We start from the raw sequence: 15,046 nt of genomic DNA, 5'->3' as shown, positions 1-15,046 counted from the left end.
TCTGCTAAATGACAACAATGTAATTGACTGAAGTACCTAGAAATTGATAGAGTAGGGGGATGTGGTGTGGTGGATGGTCCACACCATTAGCTAGTCAAGTGGTACAACATATTTTCCAACCGTTCTAGGACAATAGTGTCAGCTGTCTAATGGTACTGTGCCCTGACTGGCAGGCATTTTAACATGCAGCAGCATTTAAAGAATAGTACTATTGGGATGTTCAGTGTGCTTAGACCTTTAAAATGTATTGTGTAACCTAGCTAGCTAGCCAGCTAAATAGTCATTGAATTCACTCATCTAAATTCAATCACTGTTTCAATCGATATACTGCACTCCCATTTTACAGCATGAAAGTAGATGTTATAATACAGTGAATACCCTTTTATTTGCTAGCTATCTAGCTATTGCACACTGCAAATAAGATGGCTGCACTCCAGGATTGGTAAATTCTACCTGTTGTAAAATGCCATATAATAATGTATGGAGAAGAGATTATAAATAACACAAAAAATGTTGAAATGTTTGCATTATATTTACAGCATAACCAGATAACTACCACACCAGTAGGAAAGTGTAGCATACAATTCTTTTGCATTTCCAACCAATGTGCAACTGGTTTGGACAACTAACTGGTCTGTAGCTGAGTGGTTTGGATCACAAAAATGTTACCACAGCTTCAGCTCTTGTGAGATGCTGGCAACATCCTGACACTCATTGGAAATACTAAGACTGAGAGTGTACAGTGTTATTTTGGACAAAGAGGTGTCCTCATTATGAGGGAAGTCTGCCCCAAATTCTCTTCTCCCATATGAACCGCTTAAGCTCCCATGTCAGTACTTCCATAGTGGTAACAGAATCACAGCACTCTTATGGGAAGCACTTAAGTGGGGTATAGACATTCCTGTCTCAAGTCTGAATCTTTTCCCGATATAGCAAGTAGGATAAGCATAGGATTTGATAAACATGTGTTGCAAACAAATTCATTGCAAAAGTAATAAGAAATAGACCCCTGTCCTTCAAAATTATAGAGGCACTAAAATTATACAATTGCAATTATAACTACAATTCTAAAACAGCGCACAACACCAAAAACAAAACTAACAAGTCACCAGCCAAGTACTTTCCCATTTTGTTAAAACTTTTAAAAATTTTAAAGACAAAAGCTGGAGAGCTGATATTACCTGAGATGTCAGGTATTTTAAGTTGACTTAAATTTGACCTTACTCTTAAAAAATTGCAAAGTAAACAATAAGCATTGTTAACTGTTATGACCCAAGAGGACACTAGAAAACTTTGGCATAGTTATGACAAGCTCACTGACTGCTGTTAATTTATGTTATCTATTTCACAACCCCATCCTACAAGCTTTACTCAGCTGACACAATGTTTATAAAGGTAAGTATTTTTGATTAAATAAATGATTTCATGATTATACATCCAAAGGGCAAAAAAACTCTTAAGGGGTATCATTAAATAGGTCTGAAGGGCATAATAATTAAAACCAATGGCTTCTTTGAGTCTGCAATGCATTTATACACATTTATGGACATACTACAGGGGCAACTGAGGCTAAACATCTTGCTCAAGGACCTATGAACTGTTCTACCCCAGATTCATAACCACCACCCCCCCCCCCCCCTGCTTTCCTGAAAACAAACATCTAAGCACGTTGTAGTGAGACAATATGACCTGAATGCAATTAAAATTGTGGTGTGCAAAGACGTTTGGGCACAACACAATTTAAAATGCATTGTTCAGGTATTACCCTGCACAGGGATTGACATAGATTGCATAGCTTTCCCATAATACTTTAGAATAAGCAAAAAGCTGTACTCATTATGCAAATTACCTGAAATTGAATCATTTGTAATCTTCAGATTTGTTTAATTTTCTCAGATGCCTTCAGAATAAAATACCTGATTTCAGGACTCTGTTGCTGCCTCCCAAACACAGTTCTCTTAAGCAATACTGCATTCAGTATTGCTTTTTACCGTTCTATTACTATTTTACAGTTACTGTTACCTGTCTCTTCTATTTATGCTTCATTGAATGCTTTATATGCAGTGTGGTCATATATATATATAGCTAATAACACATGATTTTTCATCTAATAACCAATTACTTTTGTTTCCCTTAAATATATTTTTCAGCATTTTAATTTGGACTGCATTTCATTTCTTCCAAATTAACAGTATCCTCTTTCACCATGATTGGCATGTTGTTTGGTCTATATTTGAATTCTAGGTTGTGTTAGCAATTGTTGTTCTTGCAATTAACAAATTTGTACAACTGGAACAGTGCACCTTCTCAGTGACACGATGTTAATACAGATCTTCATGACAACAAAGATGAGATTTGTTTATTTTTAACAAAAGCACCTCAGAGTAACACATGGTGTCATGTTCAAGAGCCTCACCACAATCTGACAGAGAAATAGGTCTTGACATCATCATGAAAACAAGTCATTCATTTCCTTGCTGAAATCCCCTATAGGAACTGCAGAACATATATCACTTTATGTATGCTTCTCGCTTTTTCGAACGCATATCACTGAAACATTAAATATGTATTAAAAGACCGGAGTCAAAGACATTTTCCGGTGAAACACAAATAAAGACGGAGCTCTGCCTACCGCAAGCATTAATTACATTTATTAGAAGTATTTGCGGATTAATCCTTTCCAGCTAGCATACGTCTGCTCACTCTGACCTACTTTTTCCTCACCCTCCCTGTTGGCAATTTTAAATCAGATTTTCAAGGCACCCTAGAAAGCTGTGCAGGATACATGATACTCCCATGCCAAAAAGTTTAGAAATCATCTGAAGCAATGAAGATGTGCAGATACTTAGTCTTTTCAAACTTTTGTTCTGCATTCCTTCCTCTGTTTGAATCTAAGTTTAACTTTAAACAGAAGGATGTGTAGACAAGAGGTGGAGCTGTTGCCTAATGTGAAGTAATACAGGAATTTAAAATTTGATCCAATAACCGCTGACAAATTACACTGACCCATTGTTTTATTTCTACATAAAACATCTGACACGTAACCCCTGTTGTTTAAAGATTCTTAAATTACTAAAATTATGCTTTTTTTTATTTTAACTTTTCACACACACACACACCCATGCATATATGCACAGATGGTCACACAGACACATACACACATATAAATGCTCACTGTGTCTTCCAAATGCACTAATGCCCTTGATATAGTGTGATAAATAAGTGCAATTACACAGGTTATATAAACATGCTCCTGCTATGTGAAGTTTTTGTATGCTTGCAGTTTATCAAGGATATGACACCATTTGGAGGCTACTATGTGTCTGTGTGTACATATGTGTATGCAAGCTACACAACTGCTGCACAGTGAAACAGGGACACAACCTTCATAAGTTCTCTATGGCTCTCATTGTAAAATACATCAGATAAAACATTAGCTAACATGTCAGACTCGAGAAAATATACAGGAAAAAAAAACATTTTGATGTTGCCAACTAATCTTGTCATTGTAAATTTCAAAGACAGCAAAAAAAGAAAACAACTGCAGATGCAGCTTTACTTTGAAGCCTTCAACTAGGCCATCAGTCTGATATTCCAAATTTATCTATTGTCATGAACATACTCTCCCTCTCTCCCAAAAAAAAAAAAAAAACACAAAACAAAACTCAAATGATATCCCAGGGATATGTAACACCATGAAAGATGTCTCTAGAGTACGGGTAGATGCAGTGCAGCATTGATATATGCAAAAATGACCCTGCTATTCCACTATTCCTATACAGGGAATTACACACATGCTAATTTTATATTTACTTATTTCAAGTACTGTTATTTAAAATTATTCAAAGATGACACAGGGCAATCACTTACTGGTTATATCAGAAGGGATCTTGCCTAAAGGAAATTAACCTTCTGCCCCATTTAAGACTCACGTGCATTACTTTTGAACTCGACATGACTGACCCCTGCTCCAGAAATTTGCTGATGACGGATTACGGATGATGATGTGGCGCACAAAACCTTCCCTGCCTGAACAGGTCAAGATACCCAGTTGTGTTGTCCCCTCCTATTTTGCCTTGTGTTTTTCCATTTTAATTCAACAAAAACACTTATACCATCACCAACTTGTACCTTGTTGTGTTGCTGCTGATATTGCTCCAAATAAATATCACACAACGGTAAAAGACAACACTGTCTAGACTCACATTCTGCAGCTTGTTAATTACTTGACTACAGCTTTTGAGAAGTTAAGAGTGGTTTTATGATTGACTGGGTTTGCCATGTTCACTCTGTCATATATAGGATTTTTATATATATATTTTTCCATAAACAATATGCAGTACGAAAGTGTGCGCTTTCAGGGTAAATAGCTGGAAGCAATCTTATTGGCAAGTTTAGTCACAGGGATGCAATGAATTTCACGGTCTGAGATACACAAATTATCGAATGTACAATAAAAAAGATTAGACCTTTCATTCCAATTTTTAAAATAAGTATGGATAGCAAATTATCACACTTAGCATAATAAAATTAACAGCATTAATACAATAAAATGAATAAAAATAGTGGCAACTAAACACAAAGCAAGATGAAAAGGTAAAATTTAACAAAATTAACAAAAAAGGATATAGGTATTTCACTCCACATGAAAATAAAGTTTTAACATCTTTCCACATTGGCGGGGGGGTGATTCAAGATTCAATGCAACCATGGTGAGGTTGGACTGATCTGAAAAAAAGTGTGATCCTCACTATAATCTACATAAATTCCTCCATTTTAATTTGACAGAAATAATTATTACTTTGTTATCAAATAGAAAAGTAAGGCCAAGCAAATTTGGGTTACACTGACTTCCTCCACTAAATAAACACCACCTTAAAAAAGGATACATTGGAAATGAAAATGTATCAGTGTTTTATGAAAGTGTTTTTAAAGTTAGTATGAGCTATTCTGTTCTTTGGATGGTCACTGGATAATTTAATAGGGTCACTATAATAGAGCCAAAATAATTTGATGCATTAAAAGTCATTCAGCTCTGAGAATTTAGCAACAAGCTCTAATGGCCACATTAATCTGAAAACTCTTAATAATGTAAAAGTGCCTTGAAAGCTGAAATGAAAGTAACAGGCTTCAGGTATGTGATGTAACCATGCTGTTTACACAGTGAGAAGAAAAGCAGTTGATTAAACCAAAAGCTCATGGCCTTTGGCATACACTCACTCGCTCGCTCGCTCGCTCGCTCACTCACTCACTCACTCACTCACTCACTCACTCACTCACTCACTCACTCACTCACTCACTCACTCCACACTTTTTCCTAAACAGTACTTCACTTCACAATGAGAGATTAGGGACCCTTAAATAAGCCAGAGGAGAGTTGATTGGCAACAGGCATGTGGCTGCAGACTGGCTGGAAGATGTGGCCTGGCTCCAGACCACCAAGGAATGGAGCCACTCTGCAGGCATATAATACCCTTCCGCCACTACTCCCTTGGTCCCATTACACACGTTATGAAAACTGTACATGGAAAAAGTAGTCCACAATGCCAGAATGCAGTTTGTGTGTTGTTTAACTGCTATCTATCTAAACACATAACTGCTATCTATCTGTCACTAAGATGATTTGTTGATTATTAACAATAAGAGTAACATCTAGGTCATCATCAGCAACCTCCTCAAGATTTAACTGATTTCAATGTCAGATACATCATTTTGAATATTTACTTTAATAAAATGAAAAAGTGAAAATGGGACAACATTTGCAAAAAGCCAGATTTTTCAGAGATGGTCACATATGCTGTTTGCTGTATGTAATCACACTTTTGACTGCATGGCCCCTTCAAGGCAACAGACTGAGAAAAAAAGAATTTTTGCTTGTACACACTGTCACACAGCTGCCATTTTCACCTGTAATGGCACATTAGAATGTATTCCATGTTGACCCTTATGACAATGTAAAATAATGTAAGGGTTTACATAACAGTGTGTAAAATACATAAAACACAGAAAGTGCATATTAAACGTCAAAATCTTAAAGAAATTATAAAACATTTTGATGTCAAAATGCTCACATTGAGGTTATGGTCTTGTGCTGTATGCTCATGTACTTAAGTGCATATGTCCTGTGCCTAGAATTACAATGTGTGCGGACTCATTTCAGAAAAGTGCTGCACGCAATCATTTGTGCATTGGATTGGCTTGCTAATACATATCTGTCGAAGGCATTAAACACATTTGTTTCCTCTTCAACCACGGGAATAGGCATTTTATGTACTTACCAGTAAAATCGATTAGGAGCCACCCTCTCGTGGACAAGCTGCCATCTTCTTCCAAACTCCACAGAACTGTAGAGCTTAAAAAAAGAACATCAATAAATTACCATTCTGGTACGACAGTTTGGTCAACAGTCACAGGGTGTAACCACAAATATGTATGCATTATGCATTTGAACAACTGAGTGTGCTTGAATGCACTGATAATTGACACAGGTCATAAGGATTCTCTCCAGGTCATCGGGAAAAATTTTCATACATTTATCATAATTTTCCAAAAATTCGAAATTTTCACATAATCTCCAAGTTGTCACAGAATCTTGTGACATTTTGTGACATCTTGCCATTTTGCACGTGGGGCATATCTGTTTGTGGGAAACGACACATTTTGTAATTGTAAATTCTATATATATATATGTTAGTGTGTAGGTGTGCGTGTGTACTAGGTTATTCTGGTGTCACAAAATATAAAGTGAAGTTCATGGTAAAGGACATATCATTTCTCTTATTATGTATGTTTATATATGGATTGGCAAATAAGCAAAAACATCTAAACAGAGGACTAATCTCCACTTAAAATATTCTACATTTAAAAGTACACTATATTATCTGAAATAACAAGGAGACAAATGGGAACACAAATATCTTTGATTCTGCAATGAAGACTGATTGAGAGAGAAGGGGCTTGCATTGCCTGTAATATGATGTTTGTTTGAGGCCAGTCTAAATTGCACCTGCTGGCACTCTGAAGTGTGAAGCTCCAGTTGACCAATCGTTTAAACAGCAGCTGCCTTGTTTTAGCAAATGTTTTGAGCATTTATTACTGTTTCCAGTTGACAGTATATGAAGACTACAAAGTGTAACATTGTCTAAGCGGTAAAATTCAGCAAAATAGGGACGAAATTTGAATTATACAAATTTGTCATTGCTTAAGCTGTATATCTCACCACTAAGCATGCAAATTATTCTGGAGGACATTGCTCCAGATGTAACTATATTAAATTATAAATTAGCACAGCACCTGTATTAATTGTTTTAAGAACTTCAACTTTGTATCAACAGTCATCCTAATGTGGCCAGCTGAGTGAACGGGATATAAACTGAATGAAAAGAAAGTCTGTGAAGACACTATGCAGAGTTCTGCATTTTTGCTTAACATGATACATAATTTTCTGTTAAACCTAGTAAAGCTGCATTACAGCTCACCACTTGTGCTCATAAGGGTGAGTCAGTACATTACAGGCCTTTCATATTTGTATTCAAACTTGAAAAAAAGAGAATCAACACAAATTCAGTCTTACATACAAAGGTTAACTGTAAACACCAATACTCTCATATGCCATATAACTTAAGATAAAGTAGAACATAAATTGTCTGCCTATTTTTGTTTAAATAAACACCATTATGTGCTAACAAGAATTATGCTTAATTATTGATAAAATTATAGCACAGTAATTACAGCACACCTACTAAACACACTACAACCTGTTACTAAATAAAAGAGGGTTTAGTGTGTGTTGGATATAGTATGCAAATATTAAACAATTTCACTGTAGAAAATTTAGGGATAAGGTTAAGCAAAAGAGGGCACCTCTCATAAGAGGGTTAAACAAAAGGTTGAAAAAGCAATGTTAGATAAGGCAGTCATTATGCTTTGAACTGAAACAGGCTCCTACAAAGCAATCTGCCTGACAAAGCTTAGAAGCTACTACAACACAGTAGGTGGTTTACTGCAGACAACATTGTTCACCACTCAGCAGATCAGAGGGTTGCTGAGAAATCAATGTCTTGATGGGAAGGTGACACAGTTTGCGGGATATTTTAAGAAATGCTGGATCTCAGCTGGAAGTAAGGAAGAAAAACAAATCAAGTAACTATTCAGTACAAGACAACTTTTTAGACAAAAAGTTCTTTTTTAGCAAATATGCGATTTGAACATATCTAAAACCCATTACAGGAGCATGAATTGTTACTTTAGCTTGAAAGAAATTACATAATTTGTAATTTAACAGCCTATGTATTCTTTAATTGATACAAAAAAAATGACATTAGGACCTTAAATATTGTACTGACAGTTGCTTCTTACTTTCACAGTTTTGCTATCAAAACAACTACCACTGCAACTTGCTTATCTCAAAAAGAAACAGGTGTGTACTTAAGGACTCTGGCAGGGTCAATTTAAAGGATTATTATTTTTAAACAGAACTGCCACACTATTGCTAATTGCAAGTGATTTATATGTTTATTTTATGCTTTTGGCAGGATGTTTTATGAGGAAGGTAGCTCATTTTGATGTGTTAGTTTTGTATAATTCATCTATTTTTAACATGAGCAGCCATGCATAATGTGTAAACATTCATTTATTAATACTTTAATTGAATGGCTGTACTTTCATACTGTAATTTTTCCTCATCAAGGTTAAACTCAAAGTCTCAGTAGAATAAAGGCAAAACAGGGGGGCACTCAATGTTGCAGCTGTCCATGTACGACTATGTAGGACTCTGTGTTCTATGTGCAATATTAGCCATTTACATGTGTAATTGGATTTATTCTGTACCTAACTTCCTCATACCTCTCAACACATAGCTCACCCTGTAGTCTGTAATGATTCTCCCAACTTGACACCTCCCTTGGGTGGCATCTGACATAATTTCCCATTGGATATCAAACCTGTAAATCATTTTGTCATTCTTTTTAAAACACATTTCCCCTTTTCCCAACTTTTGGAATCATCCATTATACATTAGGCTTGTCTCACAACCTCTGCACCCAACGCATGGGCAACGTTTGGGCACTCAATGCCCCAGGAAGCAAATATCCAACAGAGTGTAGGTGCATCTCCCTCAAATTGCCTGAGGAATTCCCAGGCACCTGTATGACCCTGTTCACACCTGGCATTAACCTGCGTCTTGGGTGATCTGATCACAGCTGTAAGTATGTCAGTTCACACCTGGCATTAGAATGTGTCTCCACGTGTGTCTCGAGTGACCACTTGTGATCGGATCTCACTTCCCCACTCTATATGCAAATAAACACGTACATAATTTCCGTTTGCAAAGACCAAATATGTTGTTGTTTTTAACTGGCAGCAATGCACTTCCCTTGCCTAGTCTGCTGGAAATTAAAAGAAGAACAAGAAATCAAAACAATACAGACTGGGTCTATTCCTTGGCGTGTTCCAGGCAAATCAAATCACCCAAGATGTTTGACGCACTTGTAATATATCTCAGCGACAACAGATGCAGCGACTCAAATTCTGTTTACCTTTGGAAAAAGCAGAAATGCTAGATTAAAATGTTTTTGACTTAACTGTATTTGGCTGGCACCTTGCCAGTATAGGTGATTTAAATAGGCTAAGCAAGTTATTTAGTTTCCAAACGTTCTTGCGTCATTCACTGCAATGAAAATGTTTCATCATGTACGTTAGTATCACTGGTTGCTAGCTAGTTAGGGAGCATGCTAGTATTGTAAGCGCATGTATCAACCACTTTTCTAAGTTTAAAGTGCACTTGATATGGAATAATATATTAGAAGAAAGAAGTGCCTGAGTTGGGGAATGAGCATCCTGTTCAGCATTACTGCATTGCAAAAAGCAGACTATTATTTCAAGCTGTGTAGCTATGTCTGCGTGAATCAGCAAACATTTGTGTTTGAAACTTGCTGTTTAAATTGCCTTAACACTGAAAGCTCTGAAATGCCTGGGTCACATAACGAGTGTCCTGTTCAGCGTCTTACGCAGACGACGTCAGTTGAGTAGGCGGTCCTTCAGTGTGGCCGAGGACACATCTGCATACACACTGCTAAAAGAATGTGGCCATATGCAGCCCAAACCACCTCTGAATGTGGTCTGAGCAATCGGATCTCAATGCGTCCTCAATGCATCTTGCATTCACACCTGTACTTAGAGTTGTCCACTTGTGATCAGATCACCCTAGACGCATGTTAATGCCAGGTGTGAGCAGGGCCTATGAGTGTCCATGTGCCAAGAGCGGTGCAATGGAGGAACGCTAGCTGAATCTTCCACCCCAGCATGACCAGAGACATTCCCAGCCTTGTTGTCAGATGAACCAGTTGGGCTCAAACCAGCCTGCACTGGTAACAAGTGCTTTAATTCCCTGAGCTAAGTCCTTATTTTTGAGGACATCTATCAATTTGCAGAATACAGATAGCACGCTTGTGTTAACTCTCAAACTCTTTTTGCCATTGTGTCATCCACATTAACATAAAAGGTCACTAAGAGTTTTTCAAATAAACATTATGAAGGCTTCTTTTAAATGTTGTTCTTAGTAGGACAGCATCCTAATCTTGTACTTATATGTTTATTTAAAGAAGAGACAAAATTAAATTATAATTCAGAAATAAAGCACATTATTTACCAAGATAACAACATGATAAAAGTATTGCAGTCACTCTGGCTTGTCACATTATAGTCTACAAGCCAAACACAATTTTCTGCGTTCATAACTTTGCCAGTGCATTTTTAAAGCACACACCTGTGCAATATTGATTTCTCTTGTATATTTATTAGCTAAAAAACTTATGTACTAATCAGTGAGGAAAATGCTACACTGACATCACATCCCTGTTTCATGACCTACAAAATATTTCACAGCACATAGGTTAGTCAGCAACAAAGTGCATATGTAATGAACTGTTGTGAGTGGAAATTCTTTTACTTTTAATGTTTCGCTTATTAGGAGTATATTCCAGTTCTTCAGTGTGCCTAAACATTATCCCAACCTAACCATTGAAATGTGAAAAATATGAAAAAAACTGCAAGAAAAAATATATCAGACCTCTAAAGGAGGGTGTGACAATTGTCAGACATGTTCAAAGGGTGACACATGAATGTCAGAAACAAAAATACCATCAATAAAACATTTTCTTGTTCTTAGACACCAAATCCAAATTCAGAAGCTTTAATACACAATAAACTGTGCTGAGAAAATGACCTCTCACTTCCTACCTCTTTAAATGGTCTCTCAAAAAAGTAAATAAATAAATAATGCATGTGGACTCTGGAATCCTTGACATATCTCCCACACATGCTGTACACACAAGTCATGGCTCTGTGGATATAAAACTCTGCAGTACCATCACACTATATGGTGTCACTTTCTCATAACAATACTTGAGTTGTCAAGATGACTCTGAAGACTTGAAGTGCGAAAATAAAATGTTTTTCCCATTTGACTTTTTTTGTTTCAAGTTTCAAATAAATACCATTATCTTGCCCTACATACACACCTAAAGTAATAATTCCTCAGTGGTATTAAAAGTAACACAGGCATGGAGCAAGGTTATTAATTTGTCTTAATTGCTTTGCTCATAGACATATAAGACTGCAAATTTAAAAACACGAGGAAAATAAAAGATAAAAAGGATCAAGTGATGAAAGCACTTGAGGGTACATCATCATGAGGTTATCTGCATTTGAGTTGATAATATTGTCCATTTATAGTCTAGCCTAAATTAGACAGATTTATTTTTGCACATAGCAATAAGGACAGAAAAAAAGTGTCCTGCAAAATAAAACCAGGTCTTATTTTCTCTGATCACCATATTTAATAAATTTACTAGAGGTGCAACCATTGTCAAAACTGAAAGGAAAATGGTGAAGAAACTTGGGGAGGAAAAAAAAATCACTTTGTCTAATTAAGTTTCACATTGAGGCAACTGAACCAGGCCAGCTTCTGAGGAGGAGTATATATTTCACGTATATGTGCCCATACATTTAGATATACTGTATAATGGCTTAAAGGGAATACTGATTAAAAACAGTATTTTTTAGTATAGTGTACATGGCCTGCGGCATCCACATATTAGCATAATAAAACAGCCAAATAAGTAGATAGATTGAGGATTTCTTCATTTTACAGATGCATCAATTATTTACCAGTTATAAACCATTTACTCAAACTGGCTCTGCTGCAAGGAAAGCACTTTATTAATGGTAATGTGCCATGACTTTTGGGATTCATAAAATTGCTCTAAATGCAGACGCCAGCAGACGCTATCTCCCTTCTATGTAGCAAGATACACTAAATGCATTATGCTTGGTTCAATCAAAGTTTTTATTCATGGAACACAAATATGGAGTGCAAACTACAGACAAACCACATTGCTATTAATGTATCTTTGGTTTGTACAGTACAGTAGACCCTCACTATTCACAGGGATATGTTCTTGAGGCCTTCTTATTGCGAATAGGAAAGTCCAAGGATACTGCTCTACCAGTAATAGACCTATGCGCAAAAGGGATGTGTTCCTGACACATTTAATGTAATATGATAATGCATGTAATATAGAAGTGATTTATATGTATATAGGTAATTATGTAAATATAATATGGAAATAAATTAAAGTGCTTAGGTCTTAGCAGGGTACTGTGCAGTCTCAAAGTACACATTAAATATTCAAAACAGGCCAGTCTGCAAATAGTAAGGGGCTCCCGCATAACATAGGGCAATCTGTAAAAGCGATACAGTTGTTCCCACCTTATCCACGGGGGATATGTTCCAAGACCCGCAGCGGATGCCTGAAACTGCAGTACCGAACCCCATGTTTTTTTCCTATACATACAGTACATACTGGCCAGGACAAACTTTAAATGAAGAAGAAAGAAAACTAAGGACCAATGCCCAGATCCTCATAAATATTGATTTTTAGATAAAGTTTTGTTATTAAACGAAAAGGGTTACCTGAACACAAGCACTGTTATCTGAAAACCGCTACGGCTACTAAGTGACTAACAGGCGGGTAGTGTATACAGTGTGGATATGCTGGACAAAGGGATGATTCACATCTCAGGCAGGACGGTGCAAGATTTCATCATGCTACTCAGAACAGAGCGCAATTTAAAACTTGGACCGCGGTTGACCGCAGGTGACTGAAACCGTGGAAAGCGAAACCATGGATAAGGGGGGACCACTGTAATGCAATTTTGTGATAAAAATCTTGCCTGTGGAATTTTTGCCACTGTTAGCTGAGAAAGACAGCAGTTTAGTGAGCAGCTCTATGAAACCTGTAATTTTTGCTACTCATTTAACTACTACTCATTTAATGACACTACTCATTTACCTTGATATATGAATAATGGCAAGAAAAAGAAAAGACCTGTATAAACCTGTTCAATCATGTTGCATTTTTGTTTTCCTATCAACATTTTTATATCAATCACTCTATTTCCTGAAATGTCCTATATCGTGAGCCACATATATTTTCTTGTGCCTAATTGCTTTAATTATTTACTAGTTGATTTAGTGATTATAACTTAAAATTGGTTTGGATGTGGTTCTGTGGAATCCAGACTATAGTCAATTAAGCAATATGTGAGAGACAAGGAATCTAAAATGACTGAAACTACATCCCAGCTCCAGGTAAATGTGAGCTACACATTAAGGATTTCATTGTAATAATATACCCAAACCCCATGCTTTATGCATTTAAATAATTCAGATATAAACCAACAGCACTATGCAGAACTGGCACTTTAATTCATTAGCAGATACAACGAGTTCCACTTTCTCTCTCAGCTCTCACATGTACCTCATATCCCCGTAGTATCACCAAACATCAATTTCATGGTATGACTCACAAACACTTGTGGGTTGGAAGCCACTATAAATATAAAACCACCAGCAGGATTGGGCCACATTTTTTCCCATTTAATGCAGACCATATATTATCTTCTTATGAAAGGGCAAGACATATTACACAGAAAACAAACAACAAGAAAAATACCCACCTCTCCCTTTAACAACCTTAACCTTCTGAGGCCATATGTTGTAGGGGATGTAAAATCATTTTTCATCCCTACCTGCATGTATTTAATTAATTATTTTTGTTTTATTATTTTGTAGAGGTGTATTCTGCTTGTACTACTAAAAGTGCAAAAATAAATAACCATATCATGAATATATTGTAGCTAATCTTCCATTTGTGACTGATACAAAAAAAAAAAAAAAAAAAAACTCATACAACACAGGGACCTTAAAAGTGACCCTCATGATGTGTGAAATAACTTGCCAGGATACGTTGTACTGCCTTGAGGTTAAGGTAGTACAAACATATGATCCATTTGAAAACTGTAAAACAGAATCAAAAGGGGTCATCAAAACTAAATCAGGATGAGAAAACAGGTGGGCAGTATGACATCCTTGGTCACTAGAAAAAGTCAATCAAATAGAAAAGGGGAACAGGAGACAATTGGTTTGAGGTCCAAAGGAAAATGATTGAGAAAAAGTAATCATTGCAGGTTCAATAAAGTAGAGGGGGCCGGAAAACTCAAGGACAGTAGCCATCCTGCAATTCTAAGAGGTTAGTTTGTTGAAATCTTGCAGCAAATAAACACATTAAAAAAAGAAAAGACACGACACACAGGGGTTGTGACATGTCATTTCAATATACAAAACCCAGACAGAGGATTATTCTTTTATGTGTTCACAGAGCACAGCTACTGAATTATGTCCTGTGCATCAGGTCAGGTGAATTCTCCTCCAAATTATGACTTCAATTATACAGTTGGGAGATGAAGCAGAACAAAACGAGTAGGCACAGTGAACCTGAGGGACCAGAGCTGCTCATCCCCCCTTTTTCAGAGATGTACTATTGCAAAGAAGAGTGATGAAGTGCTGTTGTTCCGGATGTATTACCAGTGAGGGAGGGTGAAAATGTGACTCCAGAACAACTTTCCTACCACAGTAAATGATTTCATATGAAAACCCCAAAAGAGACATCTGTCAGTCAGATAGAAATAAGTCTATAATCTTGCC

At 36.5% G+C, this 15,046-nt stretch overlaps 1 protein-coding gene across 2 annotated transcripts in view; it reads right to left on the bottom strand.

Moving 5' to 3' along the window:
- LOC118777140 (VPS10 domain-containing receptor SorCS1) overlaps positions 1-15,046 on the bottom strand; it is a 162,272-nt gene that overhangs the window by 39,109 nt on the left and 108,117 nt on the right. For both annotated transcript variants that reach the window (XM_036527893.1, XM_036527902.1), the window contains exon 5: positions 6,279-6,352. In XM_036527893.1, coding sequence (XP_036383786.1) covers positions 6,279-6,352 — 74 coding nt within the window. The remainder of the gene's footprint in view (positions 1-6,278; positions 6,353-15,046) is intronic.

The sequence above is a fragment of the Megalops cyprinoides genome, chromosome 1, assembly GCF_013368585.1.
Source record: "Megalops cyprinoides isolate fMegCyp1 chromosome 1, fMegCyp1.pri, whole genome shotgun sequence".
Classification (NCBI taxonomy): Eukaryota; Metazoa; Chordata; class Actinopteri; order Elopiformes; family Megalopidae; genus Megalops; species Megalops cyprinoides.
Note: the sequence above shows the minus strand (reverse complement) of the source record. Positions and strands in the feature narration are given on the sequence as shown.